Source organism: Petaurus breviceps, unplaced genomic scaffold (assembly GCF_028583685.1).
Source record: "Petaurus breviceps papuanus isolate PSGF00001 unplaced genomic scaffold, PetGlider_PUasm1.0 90845, whole genome shotgun sequence".
NCBI classification, from domain to species: domain Eukaryota; kingdom Metazoa; phylum Chordata; class Mammalia; order Diprotodontia; family Petauridae; genus Petaurus; species Petaurus breviceps.
The window spans coordinates 22310531-22337536 of NW_027187359.1; the positions used below are offsets into that span (position 1 = coordinate 22310531).

General features: G+C 42.1%; 1 protein-coding gene and 1 long non-coding RNA gene across 4 annotated transcripts in view; one reads left to right on the forward strand and one right to left on the reverse strand.

Annotated features, from left to right (window-relative positions):
* LOC138149212 (uncharacterized) overlaps positions 1-6212 on the reverse strand; it is a 41937-nt gene extending 35725 nt beyond the window's left edge. The window contains exon 1 of the long non-coding RNA XR_011165257.1: positions 6146-6212. This is a non-coding gene — a long non-coding RNA (uncharacterized lncRNA). The remainder of the gene's footprint in view (positions 1-6145) is intronic.
* The window catches only part of CMIP (c-Maf inducing protein), a 286600-nt gene that overhangs the window by 241900 nt on the left and 17694 nt on the right, over positions 1-27006 (forward strand). For all 3 annotated transcript variants that reach the window (XM_069072236.1, XM_069072235.1, XM_069072237.1), the window contains exons 8-11: positions 5118-5221; positions 6436-6540; positions 12787-13140; positions 26824-26889. In XM_069072236.1, coding sequence (XP_068928337.1) covers positions 5118-5221; positions 6436-6540; positions 12787-13140; positions 26824-26889 — 629 coding nt within the window. The remainder of the gene's footprint in view (positions 1-5117; positions 5222-6435; positions 6541-12786; positions 13141-26823; positions 26890-27006) is intronic.

The window sequence follows — 27006 nt, forward strand, 5'->3', positions numbered from 1 at the left end:
AGGAAAGTAAAATGTAGAGGCAGGTCCCTGACTTGGAAGAACAAGGACGTGTGAATTGGGCCTTAAAAAATCTGAACTGTTTGCAAGATGTTGGTAGCTAAGAAGTAACACTGACATATAGGCAGGAAGACCTGGGTTTGAATCCTACCACTAAGTCTAGATAGCTGTGTGACTCTGGGAAGATTACTTAACCTTTCTGAATTTCAATGTCTATATCTGTAAAATGGGGATAATAATTATGCCTCTTACAGGGTTGTCAAGAAGCTCAAATGAGATTATGTGAAACTCTTTTGCAAAATTCATCATGCTCTATAATTTTTGATTGTTACTTATTCTGTGTGCAAAAGCTTTTCTACAAGGCTCTTCCTTTCTCTGGTTTCTGACACCATCTTTATATTTGCTACTTGGGGCTGACCACTGAGGCCCTGAGGACTGGGATTTATTGCTTTGCACTCCAAAAGAGCTACCCACAAACTAAATAAACATGCCCCAGTGACTTTTTTGAGCGTGGGACCTTGTACAGAGTAGGTGCTTAATAAATATTTGTTGAGATGTCTCAAAAATCTAGTGTGAGAGAAATTCATTCAAAAGGAAAAGGCCGTGTAATCACCAGTGTTGCTTCCTTCTAAAGTTGACTGGGAGTCCTGATTCTACTATATTTCTGTGTCATTTTCAATTTGAGTGTGCTCAGGAAAAGGGCAAAGGGCAGGGCAGGGCCGGGCAGGGCAGGATAAGACAGGGTGGGGCCCTGTGGCTTCTGGACTGACCTGCTAGGGAACAGGAGATGTTTGTTAACTAGAAAATCATTTGTCCTCACATGGTCACCATGTGAGATGGCAGCCACACCTTTTCTGAGTCATAGCTGGTGTCTAGAGGACATATGTGTTTTGATATTGCTTATTTAAAGGAACTTTTCTTCATCCTGACTTGTCGAATTTACTGAAGTCAACGTGGATTTGGGCTGTCTACCCCTTTCTCCCAAGCCATATCTTTTTTAATATTCTGCAGTGTTCTGTAATTATTCTGTAGTGTTGAGAGATGGTTATTTTTAAACTTCATTCAGTAGTCATTTCTTAGGCTCTTACAATGTATGAGACACTGTACTAGGCACTGGGGATTCATTGACAAAAATGAACTGCCCTTAAAGACCTTGCATCCTTTTTTAAAATTTTGGCTGGGGGTGGGAGGTGGGAAATACCATGTACAAGGATAAAGTAAATACAAAATATATAAGATTAATTTCCAAAGAAGAGTGTTCTGGAAGTGGATAAGATTATAATATTTTTCACGTACAAGGTGGCACCTGAGTTGAACCTTGAATAAAGCCAATAATTCTGTAAGGTGGAGGTAAGAGGAGAGTCCATTCAGGGCAAGGGGGACAAACCTATGTAAAGGAACAGGAAGTGGGAGGTTGTATTCAGAGAAAACCAAGTAAACTAGACCTCAGATGTAAAAGAAAAGATGTGAAATTTAAACAGCCTTAAAATCTTCATGTCTGCTTGTTTGTGGTTACTTTCATGAAACTGGAAATGTTTCTGGAAGTGGTCATTTGCTACCTGAAAATGGATCGCAATTATACCTAGCTTCAGAATTTGCATGGTCACTTGTGAGCTGGTGAAGATTGGGTGCTTTACTTTTTCTTAGGGAATTTCCTATCCAAATACTCATTTCACTCTATAACAGAAAGAATATATTATAGGGTAGCTTCATTTAATTTCCTTTCCTTATTGGTAGCAAACTCTGACCTAGTACTGATGAATCCGTATTCATAAAGTCATGAAGCTAAAAGAGATAAATAGATCACCTAGTCTAAGGGTTCTCAAAGTGTGTTCCCTAGGCTGCTGGTGGTCCCAGGAGATCCTCTCTGTGACTTGAGAGATGATGGGCTTTTGTAAAGTGTATCTCCCCTTAGAGAGTTGAAATTTCATTTTAAAAGCATAACAGTGAATCTTTCTGAAATGTAGCAACAGTAATAGCAGTTTACCTCAGAGTAAAGCATCTCCATTTTTTTTCTTGCAGAGGAATATGAGAGCAGGTAAAAGAGTCAGATGACCACTGATCTGGTCTGCCTGGCCCCTCACCCTCTGACAGAATCATACTTAATTGTAATTGTTGCCATAGCAGCACAGTGTACTTGAAAAACACTGGTTTTGGAGTTGGGGGTCCTGGGTTCAAATCCTACCTATGTGACCTTGAGCAAGCCATCTAATTTCTCTTGGGCTTCTGTTGCTGGACTAGATGGTCTCTTCTGCCTTTTAAATGTTATTCCTAATCATCTTCCTCTCTATAGATATCTATCTTGTTGGTATAGTGCTTCTTAAGTTTAAGAAGCCACTGAAGGGGTCTCAAGTGGGAAAAGTTTAAGAAGCCCTGGTCTAAGAAGAGTCTACATTCATTTACGCTGTAAATCTGGCCTATACAACCATCACTGGATATGTTATCATTATAATGTAGCAAATGAATATAAAAGTTTAAACAGTATCTTTTTTGGGGGGAGGGCCAGACTGAATCTGTGGGCACTAAGTCTACATAGTATCATAGCAGTCAAAGCTGAAAAGAACCACAAAAGAGCACCCATCTCTATTTGAATATCCATTTTATAGGTGAAGGAACTTAGGTCTAGAGAGGCTGAGTAAGTGACTTAACTTGGCAAGTCACACAGCTAGTAAATGTCTGAGGTAGGATTCAAGCCTGGCTCTTCCTAGACTACAAGCTTCCGTGTACTATGTAACACTATATAACTGCCTGTAGGGGAAAGAATTGGCTTAAAGTCTTAGATGTTTTGTATTGTTACCAAGAGGAATCAATCATTCACTTATTTGAGCATTTCACATACGTGTTTCTGTGTTTCCTCTTCTCACTGCCCCCTCCCCCCTAACAAAACAAACACAGAAGCCAAACAGTTCAGCCTGCCACAGTCTGTAATGTGTTTTTCTTCTTACTTAGCCTAGGCTAAGTATCCAACCTTCACCCTCTATTTCTGGGGAACTAGTGTCAGTCATGAATAGTGGCAGAAAATTGAAAGTATACTGGTCTTCTTAACATGATTATCAATAGCACCATTCTTGGTACTGTGAAGAGGAGGCTGCCTATGGTCAAGGGCCCTGAGTCCAAGCTAGCTGATAGAAATTGAAGTTGGAGTCAGTCTTCCCTGGCTGTTGAGGAGACCTCTTTCCTTAGTGTCTACCATTATTGTTCCTCCCACTCACTGCTGTCTACCCTCTGCTTTGAGTTCTCTCTCTCTCTCTCTTTTTTCTCTCTATTTTCTCCTCATTCTTTCTCTTTTCAAATTACACTTAGTCACATGCACCATACCCACCTCTTCCTCTCCTGCCCACTCACACACACTGCCTGCTGCACATGGCTCCCTCAGACATTATGTCCCTTTCATACACACAGTTCCTCCCTTACACACTCTTTGTAATGGGTTGTTTTCCATACTCGCTGGTTCTTTCCTAAGCTGTTTGCCCATAGCATTTACCACAAACCAAAGGTGCCAGGTCAAAGTTTACCGATTACAGTCTAATTCTGATCCCCTGTTGATGCTGATGAAGGTCCCGTGGGCTCTTGGTCCAGTGACTATCTGGGGCCAACCTAAGCCAGAAGGAATACCCCTGGGATGACTGTGCATGCAGCAGTGCTCCTAAGATTCTGTATCCTACCATTCTCCTCACCTCTGTCCTTTAGAATTGTAGAATCCAGAGCTGAAAAGAACTTTAGAGACCAAAACTTCCAGCTCTGAATTTATGATCCTATGAACCCCTTAAAATAAAGGGACTACCCAGGGGGGCTGAGTGGCTTGCTTTATATCATCAGAGAGTAAATAGCAGAGCCAGGATTTGAACATAGACCCTCTCACCTGCTTGTCCTCCTATGTCATACTGACTTTCACCCACTTGCTCCTGTATGAAAAGGGGATTTGCCACCTCTCAAGTGGACAGGAGCAGCAGTTACTTCTCCTGAGTCAAGATAGAGCCTGTCAGGATTCTAGGGAACATCCTTACTTCCCAGCACCCTGCTGTATCCTTAACACCTCTAAAGTTCTTTCAAGTCTTTCTTAACCCACCCTGAATCTAGGGGTATGAGCCTAGGGAACTTTCTATCTCACCAGTGCTGACAGGCCACTAGCACAGTTAGATTCAGAGGAGATGGTTGCTCAGGGACTGGTTGGGCAAGATGACTTCTGAGTTCCTTCCAGCTCTGAGATTCTGAGACAACTGTTCACTGGCCAGAAATCCCTTTTGGCTGCTACTTCTCTGGCACATATCCTGACACCTTTTGAGTAAACATCAGTTTCATCACTGTCTTCTTCTATGCCTCCTGACCCTCTTGCAAGAAATGAACTTCCAGCTTTCTTATTTGCCTAGCATGTGATATAGCAGAGGAAAATCATTAGCCCAAGAAATTGTGTTCTGTTTAAGGACAGATAACCCTTTTTTTTAAAAAGTAAGTCAATTCTACAAAGTCTCACTTTTAGAAATCTTTGTTATTCAAGATTTCTACATAACTGACCAGTTGTGCCTTCCACATTTTAGTTAGAATGAAAGGATTGAAATTAGGATAGCTGAAAAGTAGAAGACTCATTGGGTCATGATTGGAATGAATATATTCTTACTTAGACAGAAAAAAAATAAAAATAAATCTGAAAACAGACATTTTTCTCTGGTTATATGGAATTTCCACCTGGCTGGTAATTGAATAGATTCAGTTGAGTAGGGAATGAAAGAATTCCATTTCCACATCCTTTCTGTCAGGTATGGAAGCCTGGAACAAGGTAGATCAGAGAATGCAGTCCCTTCCCCCTCATCTTGGGAGGGAGTTCTTCTTTCTTTTCTCTGAGTATTACCGTCACTGGTGTTCCCAATCACATTTCCTGATTACAGTTACTAATATGCCACCTAGAAAGTTTTTCCTGTATATCGGAAGAGACCAGAACGAGGGTCAGAGAGCCTTTATTCATTTGACTGGGGGTTAGGAGGAGGACCATATCTGCACAAAACCATATCCACACAGAAGTGCTCTGTTGGAGTTGTCAGTTGCCTGTGCTCAGGCCTAGAGCATAGCTGAGCCCACACTGACCTTGGTTCTTAGTGTGTCCTTTCCTCTTCTTTCTGCAGGATTTTGGGAAGTGCCCACGGCTGAGGCTCTTTACTCAGGAGTATATTCTTGCCTTGAATGAGCTGAATGCTGGTATGGAGGTGGTAAAGAAGTTTATTCACAGGTCAGTGAGACCTTCCTCCCTCACCAGCATCCCTTTGCACCCACACTTGCCCCACCCCCCACCACTTGGTTCCTCATTTCGTCTGGGCTTTCCCTATCTGCCATTCTTTTAGCTTGGAGACAACATGCTCTTCCTATATGGAAGAACAGACGGTGTTTGGAGGTGCCAGAGGGGCTGGGAGGGCAGTATGGAGTTGGGAAAGGGGGGTCCCATTGCTGAGCTCATCATGTGCCCTACTTCTGACCAGGAAGTTGACTGAAATGAACCATGAAGCCAAAAATAAGACCAGCAGCTGAATTGAACTGAATCTAAATGTTGTTTTTTACTCAACCATGAGTGACATCAAAGTTTTTCTTAAAAAATCCCCAGTGAATAACTCTGAACTGGCACTGAACTCTTGTTGCCCTTTGACCTGTGATTTCATTGAAAGAGAAAACTCTCAGTGAGGAAATTGCTCCTCTCTATGTAGTTCTGTAGCTTAATAATGTCTCACTGGCATAGGGCATTGAAAGGGTCTTTCAGTAGGAGCTGGACTTGAATCCAGGACTTTTGACTCTAAAACTGGTTGTCTAGCTTCTATGCCGAACTGCTTATGTATTTTCTAAAATTACCAACCTAGACCACAAAATATTACCCAAAAGAAATGCATTTTGGTTAGAGTTTCTACTACAAGCAGTATTAGTTGACCCTAGGAAATGCAAGCTTGGAATGTCACAGACCTAAGAAGAGGTGTTTGGGACAGGAAAGTGCCTCCATTTGAGCTAAATTTTCTCTTTTTTTTTTTTTTTAAAAAGCAATCAGGGTTAAGTAACTTGCTCAAGGTTACACGGCCAGCTATTTCTGGATGTGGTGCTGAGTATCTGAGCCCGGATTTGATCCAGGTCATCCCGACACTGGAGCCGGTGCTCTTACTCACTGAGCCACCTGGCCACCCCTAAGCAATTGGGGTTAAGTAACTTGCTCAAGGTTACACGGCCAGGTGTTTCTGGGTGGGTGCTAAGTGTCTGAGCCCGGGATTCGATCTGCAGGTCTTCTCAACGCTGGAGCCAGTGCTCTTACTCACTGTGCTACCTGGCCGCCCCTGAGCTAAATTTTCAGGCAAAATCCTTTGTTAGTCACCTTAACTCATCAAGCCTAGAACCCTGTTTCTTATGGTGTCCCTATCCTGATCCTTCATGTAATCCCAGTGTTCTCTGGATCTGATTCTTTTCCAGCATGCACGGCCCTACAGGACAGTGCCCCCACCCCCGGGTCCTGCCCAACTTGGTTGCAGTCTGTCTTGCTGCCATCTACTCCTGCTACGAAGAGTTCATCAACAGGTCAGTGCAGCCTTTTCCAGCTCCAACCAGGGTCATTCTGGATAGTAATTTTTTTTCTTTGACAACTGAGGCTGTAAAGGGCAGCCAGAGTGTATGGGGCTGACCGATTATAGAATCATTAGTATTTATCACACCCAGAGTACAGACAGTGCGCCAGCTTTGAGTCATTTGCAGCAGCTGCAGGGTCCTCACTTGGAGAACAGGGTGAACTGACCCCCTCAAAGCAGACCAAGCACATTTTCTAAACCCTGCCAGGTGTGTGCAGATTCAGGCAGGTAGCCACTTTAGAGGCATCTGTAGCACTGAATTTACCCATATATTTAAAGACTTTAAAAAAATGAATTTTTTTAAAGGCAAAATTTGGTCTGTTTTTTTTTTAAGATGATTTTTACTAAATTCACTTTTAAAATCTTTATTAAAATTGTTCCACAACTTATCAGATATGCCTGTCATGCTCTAGATAGACTGAAGGTATTACAGTTGGGATAGATAACCTCAGAAGACTTTCAAGATATGGAGCTATATTCTCCCTTGCATGTAACATGTACACATACAATTTATGTGTGACTAGGAAGAGAGATCATGAATGGGGGGGTCTCGGTGGGAGCATGAACAGGAGAGCAGAACTGGGCCCTGAGGTTTGTTCGTGGACCTTGAGGTCACTGCCTGGGCAGTGAGGCTTGTCCTGAGGGCCCCTAGCTCAGATTTAAGAAATGGGTCCTACCTAGGATAGCTGGGTCCTTGATGTTGGGTGACATATGAAGGTGGGCTCTGAGCTGTGGTACGAAGAATAGACCTATGTTGGTGGTCTTGGCAGGGCAGACTTCTACATCCTGTAGAGAGCAGATTCATTAAATATCCTAATGAAATGCACTGTGATAAAAACCCTGGAGTGTATCCTCTCCTTCACAGACCAGGCCCCCCTCAAATGCACATTCTCACACACACACACACACACACACACACACACACACACACACACACACACACACACACACACACTGTGCTGTAGCCATTTTGCTCACTCTCAAGACAGTTTCTTTGAAGTCTAGAGCTGAGAGGTTTGTCTAGGCTTTCTGCATGTACTCATATGTCCTGTATTGGGATTCCATTATATGCCAAGCAGTTTAGAGACTAGCTAGGTCATTATAGGTGTTTGCCTTAAAGAGGAGCTGCTTCTTGGAAAGGAAGGTAGGAATTGCAGCTGCTGCAGAGACTAGAATAACAGGCATTCGTCCTTGGTCATGTTAATCTGCAGGAAGCATCCCTTACTGCTGCTGACCTGAATTCATTTGAAATGCAGTAGCCCCCCAGTGAATTGTAACCTTGTTAAGCAGTTCTGAGCATGCTCCATTTCCCACGCTCCCATCCTCCTATTCATTGCTCATTCTTAAGTCTCTGATTCATCCTGGGGATCTCTGGCTTAGCAAGACATGGGGTTCCCAGCTCTGTGTTTATCTAGTGCCAGGGCATAAAATAGGAGAACAGTAAATGAGAATCATTTTCTTTCCTCGTCCCTGCAGGCCCGGGGCCATGCACAGGCATGGGCCCATGTGAAGGGTGCTTCAGGAGGCCCTCAGCTGCTCAGGCCAGACAGATTGGATTAAGAAGAGCTAGAGCATCACCTCTCTGTTTGTGCTGATCTCAGAGGGTCTTTATATACTGGTCAAAAGTTCACAGACTTATGGGAGAGAGTTAGAATTGGAAAAGGTAGAGGGATCTCATTCCACTGTCTGAGTTGGGAAATTAGGAAAGGAGAAGGCATGCCTTGCAATATCTAAAAAGTCAGTGGTAGAACTAGAAGGAGGCCCAGTTATTCTGGCTTTCTAGCGCAATATCCCATTTAAAATAATAATAGCTAACATTTATATAGCACTGACTATACTGACTCCCAGCGATAACACTTTAAAGTTACTTCATTTGATCCTCCTAACAAATCTGAGAGGGAGGTGCTATTATTATCCCTATTTTATAGATGAGGAAAATGAAACAAACAGAGGTTAAATGACTTGCCCAGGATCACAGAGCTAGTAGGTGTCTGAGGCTGGATTTGAACTCAGGTTTTTCTGACTCTAGGCCCATTGCTCTATCCACTGTGCCACCTAGCTCCTAAAACAAGACCCAGCCATCTCCTTTTGACTAGTAAATAAAAAGAGAACTCTAGTTGAATTCATTTTACTTATCAGGCATCTCCAGAGATTTCCAGACAGGAAATGATTTGGAGGTTGGGAATTATTTTTAAAATATTTATAAGACTATGATTACAAGATGAATCATCCAGAAGTATCCCTTAAGAAGACCTTAGAGAAACCTAACTGTAAAATGACTCCCACGAGATCCTGGGCCTGCAAGGATGGCCATAGCATTTGGAGTTTCCAGCTAAATGACCCAGATGTGTGGCCTATGGATCACTGAACTTCCTTTCTGGAGAAGCATAACATGCTATTTTTGAAGAGTTTGGTGGGAAGGGCTTCTTAGTGATCTTGTGTCACTGATGTCTACCAAAGCAAAAGACAGCTCTTCCTGTGGCACCACTGTACTCCAGGCATCAGGCTTGAGGTCTCACAAAGGACTGATGGGTTTCTGGGAGGAGTCTTGCATTCTGTAGTCAGCGAATGGGATGCTTCATGGAGGGCACAAAGCTTCTCAGTTTCTAGAGGAGGTCAGGACAAAATGAAAAATGCAAATAATTTTTAAAAAATAAAAATAGTTTTTACAATGTTGAACTTTAAATTGGTAAATTAAATGGGATTATTTAATGGTTCCTTTTTTCAAATCCATTCCCATTTCCTCACTAGTCAGATTTGAAGGCCCAATTTGAACATTTGTCTCAACTCTGGTATCATAGGGAGCGCAGGATCATAGCACTTAGAACTAGAATGGATCTTAAGAGATTATCTAGTATAAATTTTTGTTTTAAAAATAAGGGAAACTGTAGCTTATAGTAGGTCAAATGACTTGCCCAAGGTCAACTTCTTGTGGTTTTGTTTTTGCTTTTTTTTTTGGAGGGTAATTGGGGTTAAGTGACTTGCCCAAAGTCACATGGCTAGTTTTTTGTGTTAAGTGTCTGAGATCAGACTTGAACTCAGGTCCTCCTGACTTGAAGGCTGGTGCTCCATTCACTGCGCCACCTAGCTGTCCCCAAAGTCAACTTCTTGTAAGTAGTAGATTCTACATTGGCTTCTTAGGAGACATTTTTTTTTTTTTGCTTGCTTCAGGGTTCTTAGCTATATGCCAGACAGCTGATAAGTAACCTTCAGATAAATGGAAATATTGCTATATTTAACTTGTATTATATCCTTTCTTTCAAAGCTCAAGGCTATATAGAAAATGATTCACATTTAATGTTTCATCGCAAAATGCAACTCAGTTCAACATTATTAAACCTTTGCTATGTTCTAGAAACTGAAAATATAGGGACAAAAACAGCAGTCCCTGTCTTTAAGGAGCTCATATTGTAGTAGAAAGGAGCAGGATAGACAGGTTTTTGCGTAGAATACCCACTTCAGCTATACAAGTTAGTTGCTGAAACCTGCCATGTGTTTAGCTCAGAGGTTCAAAAAATGGTCAAGATGCGTGGAATGTAGGTTATGGTATGGGAGCAATAGATGGTAACAGATTTAAGCTCCATAGATGAAAATTTTAATAATTCACTCTCATCAGTAGATAGGTATTTAAGCACCTACTCTTTGCAGTGTCCTGGGTTCAGTGGGAGGAATAAAGAGGGATTCGATGGTGGTGATACAAGATGCATCATATTATGCCTCAGCTTCTACCCTCTGGGACCTCGCTGGAATGAAAAAGAAACATGTGCATGAAGCATTTGGGGAACAAACACAAGACTATATAAAATGGAGTACGCTCTTGTGTGGCACGTGTTATAGTACAATAGGATGTCAGAGCAAGGAAGGATCACTGGGGACTCAAGAGTAATCAGGGATAATGATATTAGCTGACATTTGTATGGAGCCTTAAGGTTTGCAAAGCTCTTTACGTATATTATCTCATTTGATGCTGAAGGAGGTGACACAAGCAGGGCCTTGAAGGCTGGGTTGGATTTGGATATATTAGATGGTGGGGGTAGAGAGAGATATCACCAATGGAAGAAGCATATCAATAAAGGAAAAGATAGGCATATTCATTTAGTGAGTGTTAGGAAAGGGCTGGGCAGTGAGGAGACTGGTGGGACAAAATGGAGAAACTAGGGATAGCCTCTGAAATGTATCCCAAGAGAATTGAGCCAATACTCTTTCTACTCTACCTTGCTACCTTCTGGGTCTGTAATCAGGCTAATTCAAGACTTTCCATCTTGTTAGCAGAGGATTTTAGTGACAGAATGTGCACATCACTGCTAGGGAATGCCAGTGTAGTTTCTTTCAGCAAATCTCTATTAAGAGCCTAATATGTGCCTGACCTTGTTCTAGTCACTAGCAATACAAATACATTAGCCATGGGATCCAGGCATTTAATTCATTTAATAAGCAAGAAACCTTTATTCAGTTTCCATTATGTGAAAGACAGTGTGCTAGGTCCAAGTAAGTTAAGCAGTGAATTTTTATTTTCAGTCAGCTACATTCAGTACATTTCTATATTAACCATTGCTGGGGAGATGATGATGATGATGATGATGATGATGATGATGATAGCAGCTGCCATTTATATAGTGCTTTGGAGTTTGCAAAATGCTTTACAAATATTATCTATTTGTTCCTCATGATAACCCTGGGAGGTAGGTGCTATTATTAACCCTATTTTCCAGATGAGGAGACCAAGGCAGAAAAAGGTTAAGTAACTTGCCCAGGGTCACAAAGCTGGTAAATTTCTGAGCCCAAATTCAAATTCAGGTCTTACCAACTTCAGAGTCCAGCACTATTCAACACACCACCCAGCTGATTTTTTAAAAAGAAAAAAAAAAGATTTCCCCAAAAGAGTGGATCAAAGGATCCTAGAATCATGACTTTAAAACTGGAAAGAACTTTAACACCTCATTTTACAGATAAAAAAATTGACATGTAAAGGTATCAAGTGACTTGCTTAGGTTCATGGGAGGTGGCTTTCTGAGCCCAGGTCCTGCCTGACTCTTACATCTACTGAGTTCTCCACTATAGCATGATGCCTCTAAAAGGCTAAAGAAATACACAACAGCTCACTAAAGATTAAGGAAATCAGAAAAAAAAATAATACAAACGTCATGGTATTCTTTAGTACTTCCAATGATCTGTGAACTGGTCCTGGAGGACAGAGGACATCATCATGGATATTTTGTGCCACTTGTGGCAGTTCACAGCCCCCCTCAGACTTTAGTTGATGATCTTCATATTCTCAAAAATTGCATAGCCTGGTAGCCAGACCTGCTGGTCCTTGGACAGCAGGTAAAGTCATAAAATCATAGATCTGGAAGAGGTGTCACAGACCACATATCCTCCCTCTTCATTTTACAGAGGAAGAAATCAAGGCTGGGACTATCTTTGGCTTTTCTTTGTACCCCCATCACTTAACACAGTGCCTAGCCCATATTAAGCATTTAATAAATGCTGATTGACTGAAGAAGATTGAATGACTTGCCTACAATTACAGAAGTGGAATTTGAATCCAGGTCTTCCAAATCCAGAGCCAGTACTCTTTCTGCTGTACCTTGCTACTTCCCAGGTCTATAATCAGGCTAATTCAAGACTTCCCAGCTTGTTAGCAGAGGATTTTAGTGACAGAATGTGCACATCACTGCTAGGGAATGCCAATGTAGTTTCTTTCAGCAAATCTCTATTAAGAACCTAATATATGCCCGGCCTTGTACTAGTCACTAGCAAAACAAAGACAAAAGGAACCTGTCCTTGCCCTCGAGGAACTTACATTTCTTGGCATTAACATGGACACAGATTAGTACACTATATATACACAAATAAATTACTAGTTTCTTCTGGATGGGAAGAAAAATGGGGAAGAGATAACACCTTGAAAGAAAGTAAAGATTCTAAGAAGTGGAGATGAGGAGGAGGTGAATGCCAAGTCCTGGTGGGTGAGAGTGTCAATGGAGAGAACACTTGTGCATATGCAAGGAGAAAAGAGTTGAAAACAAGGGTGTGATCTGGGGGGTGGGGTGAGGTTAACCAGGGAAGGCTTCTTAGAAGGGGTGACTTCTGAATACAGATAGTGCTTGTTTATACTTTTCTGAGCTCCCAAGTGTAGACTGGTACTCCCCAAGCCCTCTGTTTCTAAAAGCATCCTTTTCCTGATCTGTCACCACAGCCGAGACAATTCTCCAAGCCTGAAAGAAATTCGCAATGGCTGTCAGCAGCAATGTGACCGGAAACCCAACTTACCACTGCGCCTTCTCCACACAAGCCCTGACCTCGTCTGTCAGGAGGCGACATTGTCCGAATCCCGCCTCAAGTCGGTCATTGTCACTTCCAATGAGATCCATGTGGAGGTGGAGCGTAACAACACTGCCAACCAGAAGATGACAGCCAGTGCTGGCAATGACAGTGAACCCAACCTCATTGACTGCCTCATGGTCAGCCCCACCTGCAGCACCATGAGCATCGAGCTGAGCGCCCAGGCCGACCGCATCCTGGGCTGCTATGTGGAGATCCTTAAGATACTGTGAGTGTCACCTTCCCCATCACTGCCAGCCACCAAGGGTGTTTACCCAAGTGGAGGGAGGGGGAGATACTGCAGGAAAACCTTTTCTGCCATACCCTGCACCCCCATTGTATACCTCGTAGTATCTCAAACAATTTGAGCAGTGCACAGCAGATAGCTAGTTAACAGAACCCTTGGAGAAAGTCTTTTGAAAAGTGAAGAATTCTTTTGTAAAAAGCAAATGACTACCCCTCATTCATCCTTTCTGTATGTGTGGATTTGCATGTGTCAGGTTAAAGAAAAGTATACCTCTTTTACTATGTCTTTAATAATATCTCTTTGTGTATGTGTGTGTGCGCATGTGAGTGTGTGTGTGCTGAAACAGTACTCAGAAATTATAGTTCTCCAGTCTCTGGTTATTAAATATCTCAGAACCACCCAGGGTTCCCTCTCCCTGTTCCCAGCTTCTGCTCTGACACTGCAGAAAGACTGTGACCTGCCAATATCATGGGCCTAATCACCAGGAGATGCAGATAACCTTGGTTTTCCTGGCCAGGACTGAATCCGCTCAGTCCTGCTCCCCTGAGACTGATGAGTAGAATACTGGAAGGGGCTCTTCCCTCCTTTGCTGTCCTCAGGTTTTGGAAGTTGATCCTTGTGATCATGTCGTCCCAGGGCCAGATCCATTCTTGATCTGCCTTTGGTCATTCTTATTTGCCCTGGGCTCATTGGGGTCACTTCTTATCCCTATAAGTCACCATGCAGGTGTGGATCTGAAGGCTCTTGGGAAATGTGACCTTTGTATCTCCCAGCCTACCACTCCACACCCCTTTGAGCACAGGTATGTCAAACTTCAGAAAAACTTGACATGCAGAAATCTGAATTTATAAAGAAGTTATATTGAGGTAACTATTCACATTTCAAAGAGAGTCTTTTAAAAAAAATTTAAGTTGTATTCCTCCTAGTGCATTTAAAACACTTCACCTAATTTTTTTTTAGTACCCACTATGTGCAAGTTACTGCATTTGGTGCTATATAATGTGAAAATTTGAATTAGATTTGCAAAAATGTGATTTATATGCAACTTTTCAGAAACATATCCATTGTAGAATGAGATATACCTATAGTTTATCTGGTTGTCTGGGATACTTTCTTGTCTATCTGACCTATGCCTAGATCCTAAAGATATATTAATGCCTGCTTATGATTTCACTGAGCTACTTTTTATGGGTCCTTTACTCAGTACTTTTAGCTTATGTGTTTGCACTTATTCTCCCTCTTGATTGTGTTAGTTAGGGTTGAGAGTCTGGCCTAGATTTAAGAGAATTCCATTGTTTACCTGAAGGGATGGATACAGGGAAATGGAGGGATGAGAGATCCATAGCAAATGCCTTTCTGTGCTTCAGAAGAATCACTTTTGTAGGTGAGGATATAAAATAATACATGCAAACAAAAGACCAGAGGGACAGAATCATTCCCTGGTTTGAAAAGATCACTTTCAATTTCAGGGAGTCCCTTGTGACTATGTTGACCAAGTTCCTAAACTTGATTCTCCCCCGTCCCACCCTGGCCCCATTACTCACAGTGGCCCCACTCAGCCTCTTTGAAAAGTAGGGGTGGGTCCATCTAAAGGAGTATTAGAAGATTTCTCCAATGTTTTCAATCCTTCCAACTAAAGACATCCAGTGTATATTTAAAAGGGAATTTTCATCTCACAACTTCACAGATTTCCAAATCAGGTATCTGAGAGCTTCTCAAAGATGAAGTCTGCCCACAGGGTTTCTGCAAGTCCAGAAAAGCAATCATTAACCTTGTGAATAGCAGTTACAGCCAGCTCATTTTGGGCCATGAACAGCTGGCCCCTTCTTGCTGGAGTCTTGTTTCATCAATTCAGGGCTTCATTTTAGGCAAGCCCAGGCCCTCCAAGGGTTGTTGCTCAAGCCAAGGCCCCAGCAATGCTGCACATTCTGTGTTCACACTAGGCCCCAGGACTTGAGCAGTTTTCCATAAACACTGGGAACTCCCAGACCTTCTGCTGTCTTGGGTACTGACTCATATTTCTCATTAAGTACTAAGGCTTTGAGTTTCATCATGCGGTTGACACACATTTTTATAAACACATTTATGAATGAGGGCCTTGTTCTTCATAACTCCCCTCCAGACCTCCTCTTTGGCCACATATTCATGCCACCAGTGGTAGAAGCTGCTACCATGTTCTGTGTATGGGTGGGTGGCCAGGACAGGAAGGAGAGCCGGAGTAGTGGGGTGGGGGTGCCTAATCTAAAGGAGGAACTCAGTCAATATTTGTTATTGATAGTGATGGAGAACTAGTGTTGGCAAAGAGCTATTTAACATATTGGGAAAAATAAATAAAGCAGATATTTGTTTGTGAAGCACATATAAATCAAGAGCTTTAAGTCCAAATGAGAGTGGTTCAGAATTGCCATGGGAAGAACTCGTATGTTACTCGAACTTTGCGTGCTTAGACAATAACTAAATCTCTGGTAAGTTGTGTAGGATCCAAGGAAGGAGGAAATTATAATAAATCAGAATCCTGAGAGAAGCTTAAAAGAAAAAAAAGATGTTGGGGCAACTAAGTGGCGCAGTGAATAGAGCACCGGCCCTGGAGTCAGGAGGACCTGAGTTCAAATTCAGCCTCAGACACTTAACACACTTACTAGCTGTGTGACTTTGGGCAAGTCACTTAACCCCAATTGCCCTCCAAAAAAAAGCACACACACACACACAAAAGATGCTAATGTTATCTTTGACTGCATTAATAGATATCTAGGTCCCAGCAAAGGGGGAAATTAGTTCTCATGTACTCTACCCAGGTCATATTCACTCTGTATATACATTTTTATTAAACATTTTCACATTAGTCATGTTGTATAGAGGAATTAGAATAAATGGGAGGAAACACAAGAAAGAAAAAACAAAACAGAAAAAGAGAGCAAATAGTATGCTTTGATCTACATTCAGACTCCATATTTCTTTCTCTGGATGTGGATGTCATTTTCTGTCATGAGCTTTTTGGAGTTGTCTTAGGTCCTTGCATTGCTGAAAAGAGCTAAGTCTATCAAAGTCAATCATCGAACAATGTTGCTGCTACTGTGTACAGTGTTCTGGTTCTTCTCACTTCACTCAGCATCAGTTCATGTAAATCTTTCCAGGTTTTTCTGAAGTCTGCTTGTTCATCATTTCTTGTAGTACAATAGTATCCCATTACATTCATATACCACAGCTTGTTCAGTCATTTCCCAGTTGATGGGCATCCACTCAATTTCCAAGTTCTTGACCACCCCAAAATGAGCTGCCATAAATATTGGGGACAGCATTTTAAGAAAGATGATATAACATGGTACATTGTGCTGGCTCTGCAGTTAGAGGACTTGGGTTCAAATCCCACCTTTGATGCCTGCTATCTGAATCACTTAACTGTTATCACTGAACCTCACTAGGCCTTAGTTTTCTCATCTATAAAATAAAGGGGCTTGGACTAGATAACTTTTGAGAGCCCTTCTTGCTCTAGATCTTTGGTTCTTTGTCCAGAGGAATATAACCAGGATTAGTTATGTTCCATGTCATATAGGGAATGACTGAGAAACCTGAACATGCTTAGCCTAGAGAAGACTTTCCCAGGGAGCTGAAGAAGGGTTTGGGGTTAAAAGGGTTCTGATAGATGTCTTCAAACATTAGAAGGGTTTCATATGGAAGGGGCATCTTATTTTATTTTTTCTGCTTGGCCTCAGAAGGCAGAACTAGGAGCCATGAAATGTTCAGGGAAATGGATTTTAGCTCAATATTTGAAATAACTTTATGACAGGTAAAGCTGTACAAAACTGGAATAGACTTCCTCGTAAAGTAGAGAAAGAGAGTAAAGACTGCCTCACCCCCAGATGTCTCCAGAGAGAGACATCTTGGATGGATTACTTGGAAGGATCGCCATAGAAGGCATTTCTACACTGAGCTGGAGGTTGGAATAAATTGACCTCTGCAGGCTCTTCTAGCTATAAAATTCTTTGAGAACGAAGTACTTGCTGAAAGACCATAGAGTTCAAATATGTGTGCCCAGGTTCAGACTCTGAGGGAATTGTGGGAAATTAATTGATGGTCTTCACTGAGCTCTGAGGTCAGAGGCCAATGGCTCAGAATAAAAGTCCTAACTCACAGGCCCTTGTTTCGGTTTCATGTTGTGGGATAAAGGTGTTACTTGCCACGAGATTCTGATTTCTTCCTTCATTTTTGTTGTTCAGTCATTTAAGCCCTATCCCACTCTTCACGACCCCATTTAGGGTTTTCTTGGCAGAGTTACTGCAGTTGTTTGCCACTTCCTTCTCCAGCTCATTTTACAGATGAGGAAACTGAGGCAGACAATATTAAGTGACTTGTCCAGGGTCAGACAGCTAGTAAGTATCTGAGGTCAGATTTGAACCCAGGAAGAGGAGTTGTCCTGACTCCAAGCCCAGCGCTCTATTGTGCTACCCAGCTGCCTTCCTTTATGTCTGTATTTGGTGGATATGCCCTACCTAGGCTGTCAGTGGTTAGGCCTGATTTTATGCCCCTGGTAGCACATTTATTGAGACTTGGTCATTCTTACAGCCTAGAAATGTCTGTCCTCTTCTGTCAGCCAGTGGACACATTCAATAGGAAATAATGTCTGCAGTTGCCATCCTTTCAGAGCTTCCAGTCTGAGAGATACCTGAACTTTGGCTCTTGAGCTGGGTGGAAATTTAGAGGCCATCCATATCCAGTCTGACCCCCTTATTTCACACATTACAGGACTGAGACTTACCTGGTCAGTACAGCCAGTGGCAGAGGCAGCGTTAAAACCAGAAGAGCTTTTCCTGACTTAAAGTCAGTACTTGATCCATTACCTCATACTGCCCATGAGACACATTTAAAGAATAGTGATAATCATTGGTCCTATCTCCTGCTGCTTCCTTCACAACAACTCCATGAGGTAGATAGTACATGTATGATTGTACCCTTTTTATGAGTGAGAAAACTGGAGCTCCTGGAGAAAAGGTGACTTAGCCCAGTTCCTACAGGTCTCCTACTAAATATCAGAGCCAGAATTTGAACCCAGGTACTCTGACACCTAAGCTGAGTGCCTGTTCTGCACCTTTATAGAACTAACTTACAGAGGTCAGTATGACAATCCTAGGGGGAGTGAAGGGGCATGCTTCAGTGATGACCAGAGTAGTTTCAAACAGTATTTTTAAGAAGAAGGATATGATTCAGCAGAAAGGATGGAGAGATGATGACAAGCTAGGGGAATGATAAATGTGATTGTGCAAGTCAGGAATAGAGTTAGTTTGCCGAGGAGGCGAAGGAGGGTTCCGAACCACATGGGATATCTGGCATAAAGAGTGGAAGCTGAGGTGTAATGGTACATGAAGGCAGCTGGATGGAAAGTGAGGGGCTGTGATTATTTGCAACTTAACAAGAGCAATATGGGAGCCTTTGCCTTTGAGAACGCCCTACCTCCGACTTAAACTTCGCTCTGTAGTCAGCACAATCTCTTCCCCAGTCATCTAGGCAAGGAAAGGAGAGGGGGGGAGAGAAAGAAGTTCCATTTTCCTCCCCATTGTGGCCTCTGATTCTAAATATCACCCACTTCTCTTTGCTCTTGGCCCTCCAAGGCCTAATTTCGGTTGCATAGTCTACCCTGGACTCCAGAGTCAGTTCTTTCAGTGAGACCATCTCTCATCTGAAATCAGAAGTCAGCTGCAGGAGGCAGAACTGTCTGGGGGAGGGGGGTCACCTTCATGAATATGTAAATAGCTGAGGGTTATGAAATAATGTAGAAGACTGATTGGGGTGTTGAGGCTGGGCCCACAGGTCTACTGAGTGACCATGGTGAAGAGCTGGAGCAAATCATAAAGACATGTGACAAGTATTTCTGTTAGTGCAGAAATTTTGCCAGGTTTTCTAGTTATAGAAAAATTATAGGAATTAGTGGGGGGGGGGCAAAAAACTTGTTATGTGTAGCTCCTTACATATTCTGGATACTTAATAAATGCTAATTATGGTAGCAGAGGCTCTCTCTCTAGGGAGCTCAAAACACTCTAGAGAGATTATAACCAGGGAACCCATTCGACAACCCTGGAAAGAAGGAAGAGCAAGTATGTGTCCTTATTTTACAACTTCAAAGTAAAGCACAAAGAAGAAGAGGGATTCCCCCAAGGTTACACAGTGACTAATAGGGAAGAGCCAAAATTTCTGGTCCAGGACTCTCTCAACAGGGTCAAGCATTTTCTCTGGAGTAGGTAAAAATACTTACACATGAATGTGTAGGCTCTCATTAGCTAGAAGCAGATGAGGGTAGCACTGAAAGGAAGAGGAATAAATTGCTTTCTAATATCCCCATTCCATCACTTGCATTTTTCATTAAGGCCAAGCAGATAACTCACTTTTACCATTTTCCCATGAGGCTAGCAAATTCCCTAGAGGAGACTTACTCATTTGGTTCCAGAGCCCTCATTGCATTCTCCAGCTGGTCATCCCCATGCTCTAAATACTCCAAATAGCCTCTCCCTTTCCCTGTTTATGAGGGTTACCCAGGGCTACTTGTATGTTTTGACTTGTTTGAGCCATACTTGAGAATAACTTCTTCTCTGAGAGCAGATAATAGCTATGGTCTGGTGGGAAAAGTTTGAAGTGGCAGGTGTAAGTGGCATTGGTTGTCTCATATTTCATTGTAAACTACAACAAGCATTCTCGGAATGAAAGTGCTCACAGAGGCATGTTCAGTGTTTGTAACTGACCATGTTGGCTAGGTAAACTCAGCTCCTCTCTTCTTTTCCTTGTGGGCCCCAACCATTTGGCCCCATCCTCAGCAGTGTGGACTAATAGAGATGCAAATGTGCCCATGGGTTGTTGGGAGCATACGTGTTCATTTGAATAATCCTTTTCAGTAGAATTAACAAGTCAACTAGAAATGGCAGATTTTATAGATGCATCCACATCTCAGAGCATGCTGGGAGGTCACTGGATAGACTCTATTCATAAACAGAATAGGGCTATACTTAGGGTAGGTATAATGCAGGTTATCCTGTTCCTCAATTGAAGGAAGGTTAGTTGCTTTGCTAAGACTTACTTTACCACTGTCCCTTGGCTTTCTGTTCCTAGGAACTCCCTACTCCCTCTATTCCTAACTTAATAGTCATCAAAATCCCAATACTTTTCCTTTTCTCTATTCCTAGTTCTCACTCATCCTGTCCTTCTTGCCTTATTTTCCAACCTCTGTTCAATACTCCAACAAATTACTAAAAAGTTCTCTTGAAATGTAGACTATATTTAGCTCTCTTCCCCTCTTTTCCCCTTCAGTTCAGGAGCATTCTAGCTATACCTGACTGCTTTTGGACAGGCCTCCCAATGTTTCACAACCACACCTATCCCAGTGGCTGAAGACAACTTGCCCACACACTAGAAAGAAGGGGGAAGATTATGCTCACCTTACCTGAGAGGGAGCCATGCCCTTATTCAGGCTAGGAAAGAGCAGGGGAGCACTGAAGAAAATGGCTTTGGTGATAACTCTGCTATCCCTGTTGTCTCCCTAGTAAGCCTTGTCCATGCCTCTTTCTTGGGTTGCCTAGCCCAGTGATAGGTGTACCTAGGTCACTAAATTGCCATCTTGTGACTACCAGGAATGTTGTGGAGGGATAGAGGTGAAGGGTTACTCTGGGTTCCCTTTAAACAAGGTGCAGAAGACTACCTTGAAGGCCTATGCCCACTGGAAGGCAGGGAGCAAGGCAAAAGATATATCTGTATTCATTCCCTGTGACACCAAAGGAGAACATCTGTCTGGACAAAGATTGTTTAATCAAGGATTTGATGTGACTAGGATGTGGAGCCTTTTGGCCTCTACTGGGTCAAAAAGGGGAAACCCATAATGAAGAGTTTATTTTGAAATCAGAAATGAATCTTTGATGCATGTGTATCTGGCCAGGTCTAAGGCCTTCCCATCTAAGAGGGGAACTGTCACACACCAGTAAACTCTTTCTCCATTCCACACAGAGACAGTGTGCAGATAGACAGTCTTCATGGCTTGTGAAAGGCATTGTCAAGTCAGGTTCCAGGTATGCCTTTATGTTGGACAGAGGTTCTCAAGTGCTCTGCTTTTCCCTGCTGTGGAGTAATGGCCCTATAGAGGATACCAGCACAATGACCCCTATTGCCCTCCCCTCCAAACCACCCCAGTTTTTTGGTGGTTAGCAACTATGGTAGTGGAGGAGGCCTGTGAAGGCATTTAGCCCTGAAGCCCTTGTGGAAAGAGAGAGTGACATCAGAGTGATACATGAAAACAGCCAAGGGTGCTCTTGCTCCTGGACACCAGGATAGCCTGTTTGTCTCCTGCTCAAGGTGAAGAGCTGGGTTTAAAGTTATTGCATTTAGCTGAGGCTGCCTACAGTGAGGCCCTCATAGTCCAGAGGCTGGCTTGAACCAACCATTTCTATGTGTAGTCACTTAGGAACTCAGTCTCTAAATACCAGAGGTGAAAAAGGTATATAGAAAAGTGATTCATTCTGCATTTCCTGTGCTAAATGCTATAGAAAACTTAACCTCAGACTGTTGCTGAAATTTAGCAGAACCAAGGGAATCCATAAAAGTGCCCAAATTCTTCAGATGTATGGAGGTAAATGAAAAAAAAAAAACAGACAGGCCATTAACAAATATTAATCTAAATATTGGTATTTTAAATATAAGATCTTGGCTCCATTGAAGTCTTGATCTATATAGATATTTATGTAGAAGTTAGATTAGCTAGCAGCTAATCAAAAAGGCCTAAAATCTAATTCTGCCTCAGTCACTAACTGACTTCGTGACCCAGGGCAAGTCATTTAACTGTTCTCAACCTCAGTTTCCTTATCTGTAAAATGGGGATAATGTTAGCACCTACCTCCCAAGGTTGTTATGAGGATCATATGACATATATATGTAAAGTACTTGACAAACCTTAAAAAACTATATAAATGCTAGTTATTATTGTTATTGTAATGTAATTCTTCACTCAAACTGATTTGTCATAGGATTTCTTTTTTTTTTTTTAAGCAGTTGGGGTTAAATAACTTGCTCAAGGTTACATGGCCAGTTATTTCTGGGTGTGGTGCTAAGTATCTGAGCCCAGATTCGATCCTAGGTTATCCCAACTCTGGGGCTGGTGCTCTTAACTCACTGCGCCACCTGGCCGCCCCTGTCGTAGGATTTCTAATCAGGCAGTTCTCCACTGCCTTTGCAAGGTAATTTATCAGTTTATCATTTATTAATGTTAATAATAGGTGACATTTATATAGCACTTTAAGATTCACAAAGTGCTTTACAAATATTATCTCAAATATTATGCTGCTAATGGGCCTGAGAAGATGGGATTTGGGTAGAAGTTGGGTCTTTGTCCTACTCAGTTGAGTTGGACAGTTTCTTGTGAATGTATTAATGCTAGATGAGCACCAGTGGCCCATGGGCAGATAAAAGGTTTTATATTTAGGTGTGAAACAGAAGACTTGCTCCATGCTTTGACTCCATGATTTCTGCATGTTACTGGAGCTCTTAATCTGACACTTGCCTTTTCCATAATTCATCCATTTATCTTTGGCAATCAGCCTCTTCTGGGAACGCCTGTCTCTGTTTGCTCAGCTTTAGAGGAAGCCTTTTCTCAAGGGCCTCCAGGGCATGGTTTAAATTCCAGAGAATGAGGCTGCTGCTACTTGGTTGTGGGTTTCTTGGGGGTGAAGACATCAGTTTCCATTTGGGGGTAACTGAATGATGAGGGTCCTAGAGATAGAGCAGGCATAGCGTGAGTAGGAAGTAGAAGGAACTAAGGGGCCATAAAGATAATGAAGAAATAGGGGCGGCCAGGTGGCTCAGCGAGTAAGAGCACCGGCTCCAGTGTCGGGATGACCTAGGGATCAAATCTGGGCTCAGATACGTAGCACCACACCCAGAAATAACTGGCCATGTAACCTTGAACAAGTTACTTAACCCCGATTGCTTAAAAAAAAAAGATAATGAAGAAATGAAAATCACCATCTCTGAGCTGCCTCCCAGAGCCAGCTTTTAGAATCAAAGACTATGTGTGTAAAAGTACCTGCATCAGCCACTGGCATCATCTCCCACACCCTACAAGAGGGAAGGAAAAGGAATGTTGTGTATCTAGTTCAGATACTGCTTCCTCCTGAGTTAGCATTCACAGAGGGTGATTTTATATGACTCCTAGAAGGTATTTTGTGTTGCCTAGCATAAGACACACAGAACTCTTACCTTTGTGATCTAGGTCACATGTGTCTGCTGTACTCTGATCACCTCCTCAGATCCCTCGTCAATTCTTCATTGTTCCACATAAAATATAATGCCTACATAGTCAACATAATATCCCAGGTATAGTCTGAGGAGCACAAAATAGTGGCACTATCATATCTCTTGATCTGGATATGCCTGCTTGAGGGCAGAGACCAAAGGAAGAAAGTTCTAGCAGGGGATCCAATCCAGAGATACACCCATAAATTACCCCTGGTGACTAGCAGTCTCATCAAGAAGATAAGCAAGGTCTAGGGCTCTTGGTAGAGGCAGGGAGATTTTAATCCAGTTGGTAAGGAAAATCCTGAACTTGTCTCATGTCTTAACCCAACATGGGACAGGTCCGAAGAACCCAGGCTGCTATGTGTCATCCTATGCCCCTGGGGTGACAGAGATTGCCTTTTAATTATTTCATCTATCCATCTATTGACTATTACTGTTTGTAGTCCACTGTCCTAGGTGTTAAGGTGATAAAATAATTTAAATCAGGGATGCTTAATCTTTTTTGTGTTTTAAGAACCCCTGCTTTAAATAAAACATAATCCCTTCCCTTCTAGAGTTTACAGTCCAATAGAGGGTTAAGGCAACAATATAATAGATATACTTTGCATTCATTACATGAGATGTTCATTAGAGATTCAAAGAGCCATTTGAAGGTTTGTTAATGATTTGGGGGAACTGGATTTTAAAGAATGAGTAGAAATTCACCAGGTTAAGGAGAGAAAGAATATTCCAGGCTTAAGGGACAATGGAAGCAAAGGCCCAAAAGCATAATTTGTTCAGGGATCCAGCTTGATTTGAGACAACATTCATGGAGGAGAGTAATTTGAGATTAAGGTGGAAATATAGGTTGGTACTAGATTGTGGAGGTCTTGAATGCTAGACAGAAGTAAAAAGTAGAAAGCTACTAAAGTCTTTTGGAAGAGAGGCATGATAGGACCAGATGGGTGCAGAAGGAAGATTAGACTGAAAGTGGTATGAGGGATGGACTGAAGACAAAGGCATATTGGGGAGCTACTTCAATAATACAGGTGGGTGGTAATAAAAACCTGTATGGTTTTTGGCCCTGGGATTGTAGAGAAGGGGTTGGGTGAAAGAGATGTTGTGAAGGCAGATAGTTTGGTAACTGATTTGATATGAGCAGTGAAGAGAGTATCCAAGAAAACCTGAAGGTTAAAACCATGGGGAGACAATGAATTGTGGCAACACAGAAAGAAGTAGCGAGTCAGAAGAAAAAGACGATGGAAAGGAGAACTAGTCTGATACCCAAGAGTGGTGAACTGAAGTTCAGGCAGGCTGCTACGTATTATTTAAAGCATGCTATGGTAAAAGGATTTTGAGGGTATAGGCTGCTGTATCCTCCTTTGGGCCACTGCACATGGGGGTGTCATCAAGTCTTCTATTCTATCCTCTATTCTATAAGTCACCCCATCTTTTGAGCAGTTCCAGGAGAAGCACTTGGAAAGGTTTTGTAGAGGGATTTGGTCAAAGAACCAGAAACAGGTGAGTTCCCTGGTGTTTTGTTCAGATTTTGTTCAGACTGTGCCTAAAACCAAGATGAATAAGGGTTGAAGGGGCTTTGGAATCAATAGACTATTTTATCATCTATTTAGAAACCATAGAGATGACAGTTCAGGGATCTTTGCCCTTTCTTTTAAAGGTTTCTACCAATGGGTAAGTTCTATTCTGCATTTTCCCTGTCTCTCTTTCCCCTTCTGTTAAAGTTAACAGGAAAAGTGACAGCATCTTTGATTGGTTTTGCTGAATTACCTTTTCCCTCCTCTTTTTAAAAAAATTCTTTGTTACAAGAAATAGTGTACTGGGTAGGGGAGTGAGAAGATAGTTAGACAGACATATTGATTGATTCAGAAGTGAAGGTGATGTAGGAACAAAAGAGCAATATTCTTTGAAAGTAACAACATTTTTAGATAGATAACATAGGAAGGGCAAAAAAGTCATTTTACTCTGTAATAAGGGCAGGAAAAACTTTTCTATTTCCTTTGTCATGATCGCTCACATATATGAGAAATGAGAGATCATAGGGGTCAGATTGATGAAACACAAAACCCACACACTCACACACAAACACACACTAATGTATGCACACACACACATACACATACTCTCTCTCTTTCATAAACACACACTCATACCTACACTCACGCTCTCATTCTTACACACACACACACCCCAAGGTTGATGACAGGGCCCTTGAGAGGAGGCAGGGAAGAAAGAACTGCTTTGTGACTTGGCTGTTGTGTATCCACAACATTCGTTGGAGATAGGCCAGTACAATTCACACTTTTAGCATCATAAATTCAGAGCTCAAAGAATCTTAGAGGCTAGGGAAGACAACCTTCCTGTCTTATAGATAAAAATTCTGAGGTATAGAGAAGTCCAGTGGCGTGTTCAGCATCCCCCATCTAGTTAGTGTCTCAGGTAGGATTTGAACCTGTCAACAGGCAAATCACAACTTCACGAAACTTATGTGAAAAACTAGGTTCATTTCTTCCCCTTAACAAGCCTAGGATTTCCTGGCTCTGAATCCAGTGCTTTTTCCACGCCATCATGTTCCCATATCCTATTAAGGAGTTGTGGTAGAAGTGTCATCTTCATAAAGTCGGTACTCTTATCCCCTCATATTACTAGGGGGTTCTTGTTTACTTGAGGCTTTATATGGTTCAATGCAAAGCCTTTATTCAGCCGGCTTCAATCAATTTAATTTAGCTTCCCAAGTATTTATTAAGTATCTACTGCATGCCAGGAACTTTGAATATAAAAACAAAAATGAAAACTGACCAGGCCTTCAAGGAGCTTATAGGCTACTATGGGGAAACAGCAATATTCAGTTAAGTAAGTACAAAATTTATACATTGGAGGCAAGGGAGTATGGGTAAAGTGCTAACAGTTTGAGAGATTTGGAAAGATTTGACTTTGGAGATCATAGCCATTGGAGTTTATTGAGTAAAGGAGTGACATAGTCAGACCTGTGCTTCAAGAAAATCACCTTGGAAACTGAGTGGCAGATGGATTGGAGAGGGAGGAGAATTGAGGATCAAATTAGGGTGGTTTTGCCAGACAAGAGGTGAGGAGAATGGAGTTGTGTGAAGGGAGAGAAAGGGACCTATCCAAGAGGTGTTGGAAGGAAGACACAATAAGATTTGACAGTGGTTTGGATATGTGAGGTGAGGGAGAGTGAGAATTTGAGGATGACACTGGTTAAGGTTAAGAACTTGGGTGACTAAGAGAGTGGTGGTACCCTCAGCAGAATTTTAAATATGGGAAAATGGGGGAGCCATAAATAGCCCTTCTGTGATAGCAAGAAGTATCCTTCCTAAAGGTTAGATCTGCCAGCCATGTTGTGAGACAGACCCCAGCTTCATTATCACCTCTGTTTTCTTCTAGGTCAGACTATGATGACTGGAGACCAGCTCTGGCCAGCTTGCTTCAACCTATTCCATTCCCCAAAGAGTAAGTCTGCCTGCCTCTCTTTTGTCCTTAGTGCCTGTGATAACATCTCAGACATCTGCTGAGTCCTTCCTGGTAAAGTAAATTTATTTCATGAAGCCTGAGCAACCTGAGTGAGAG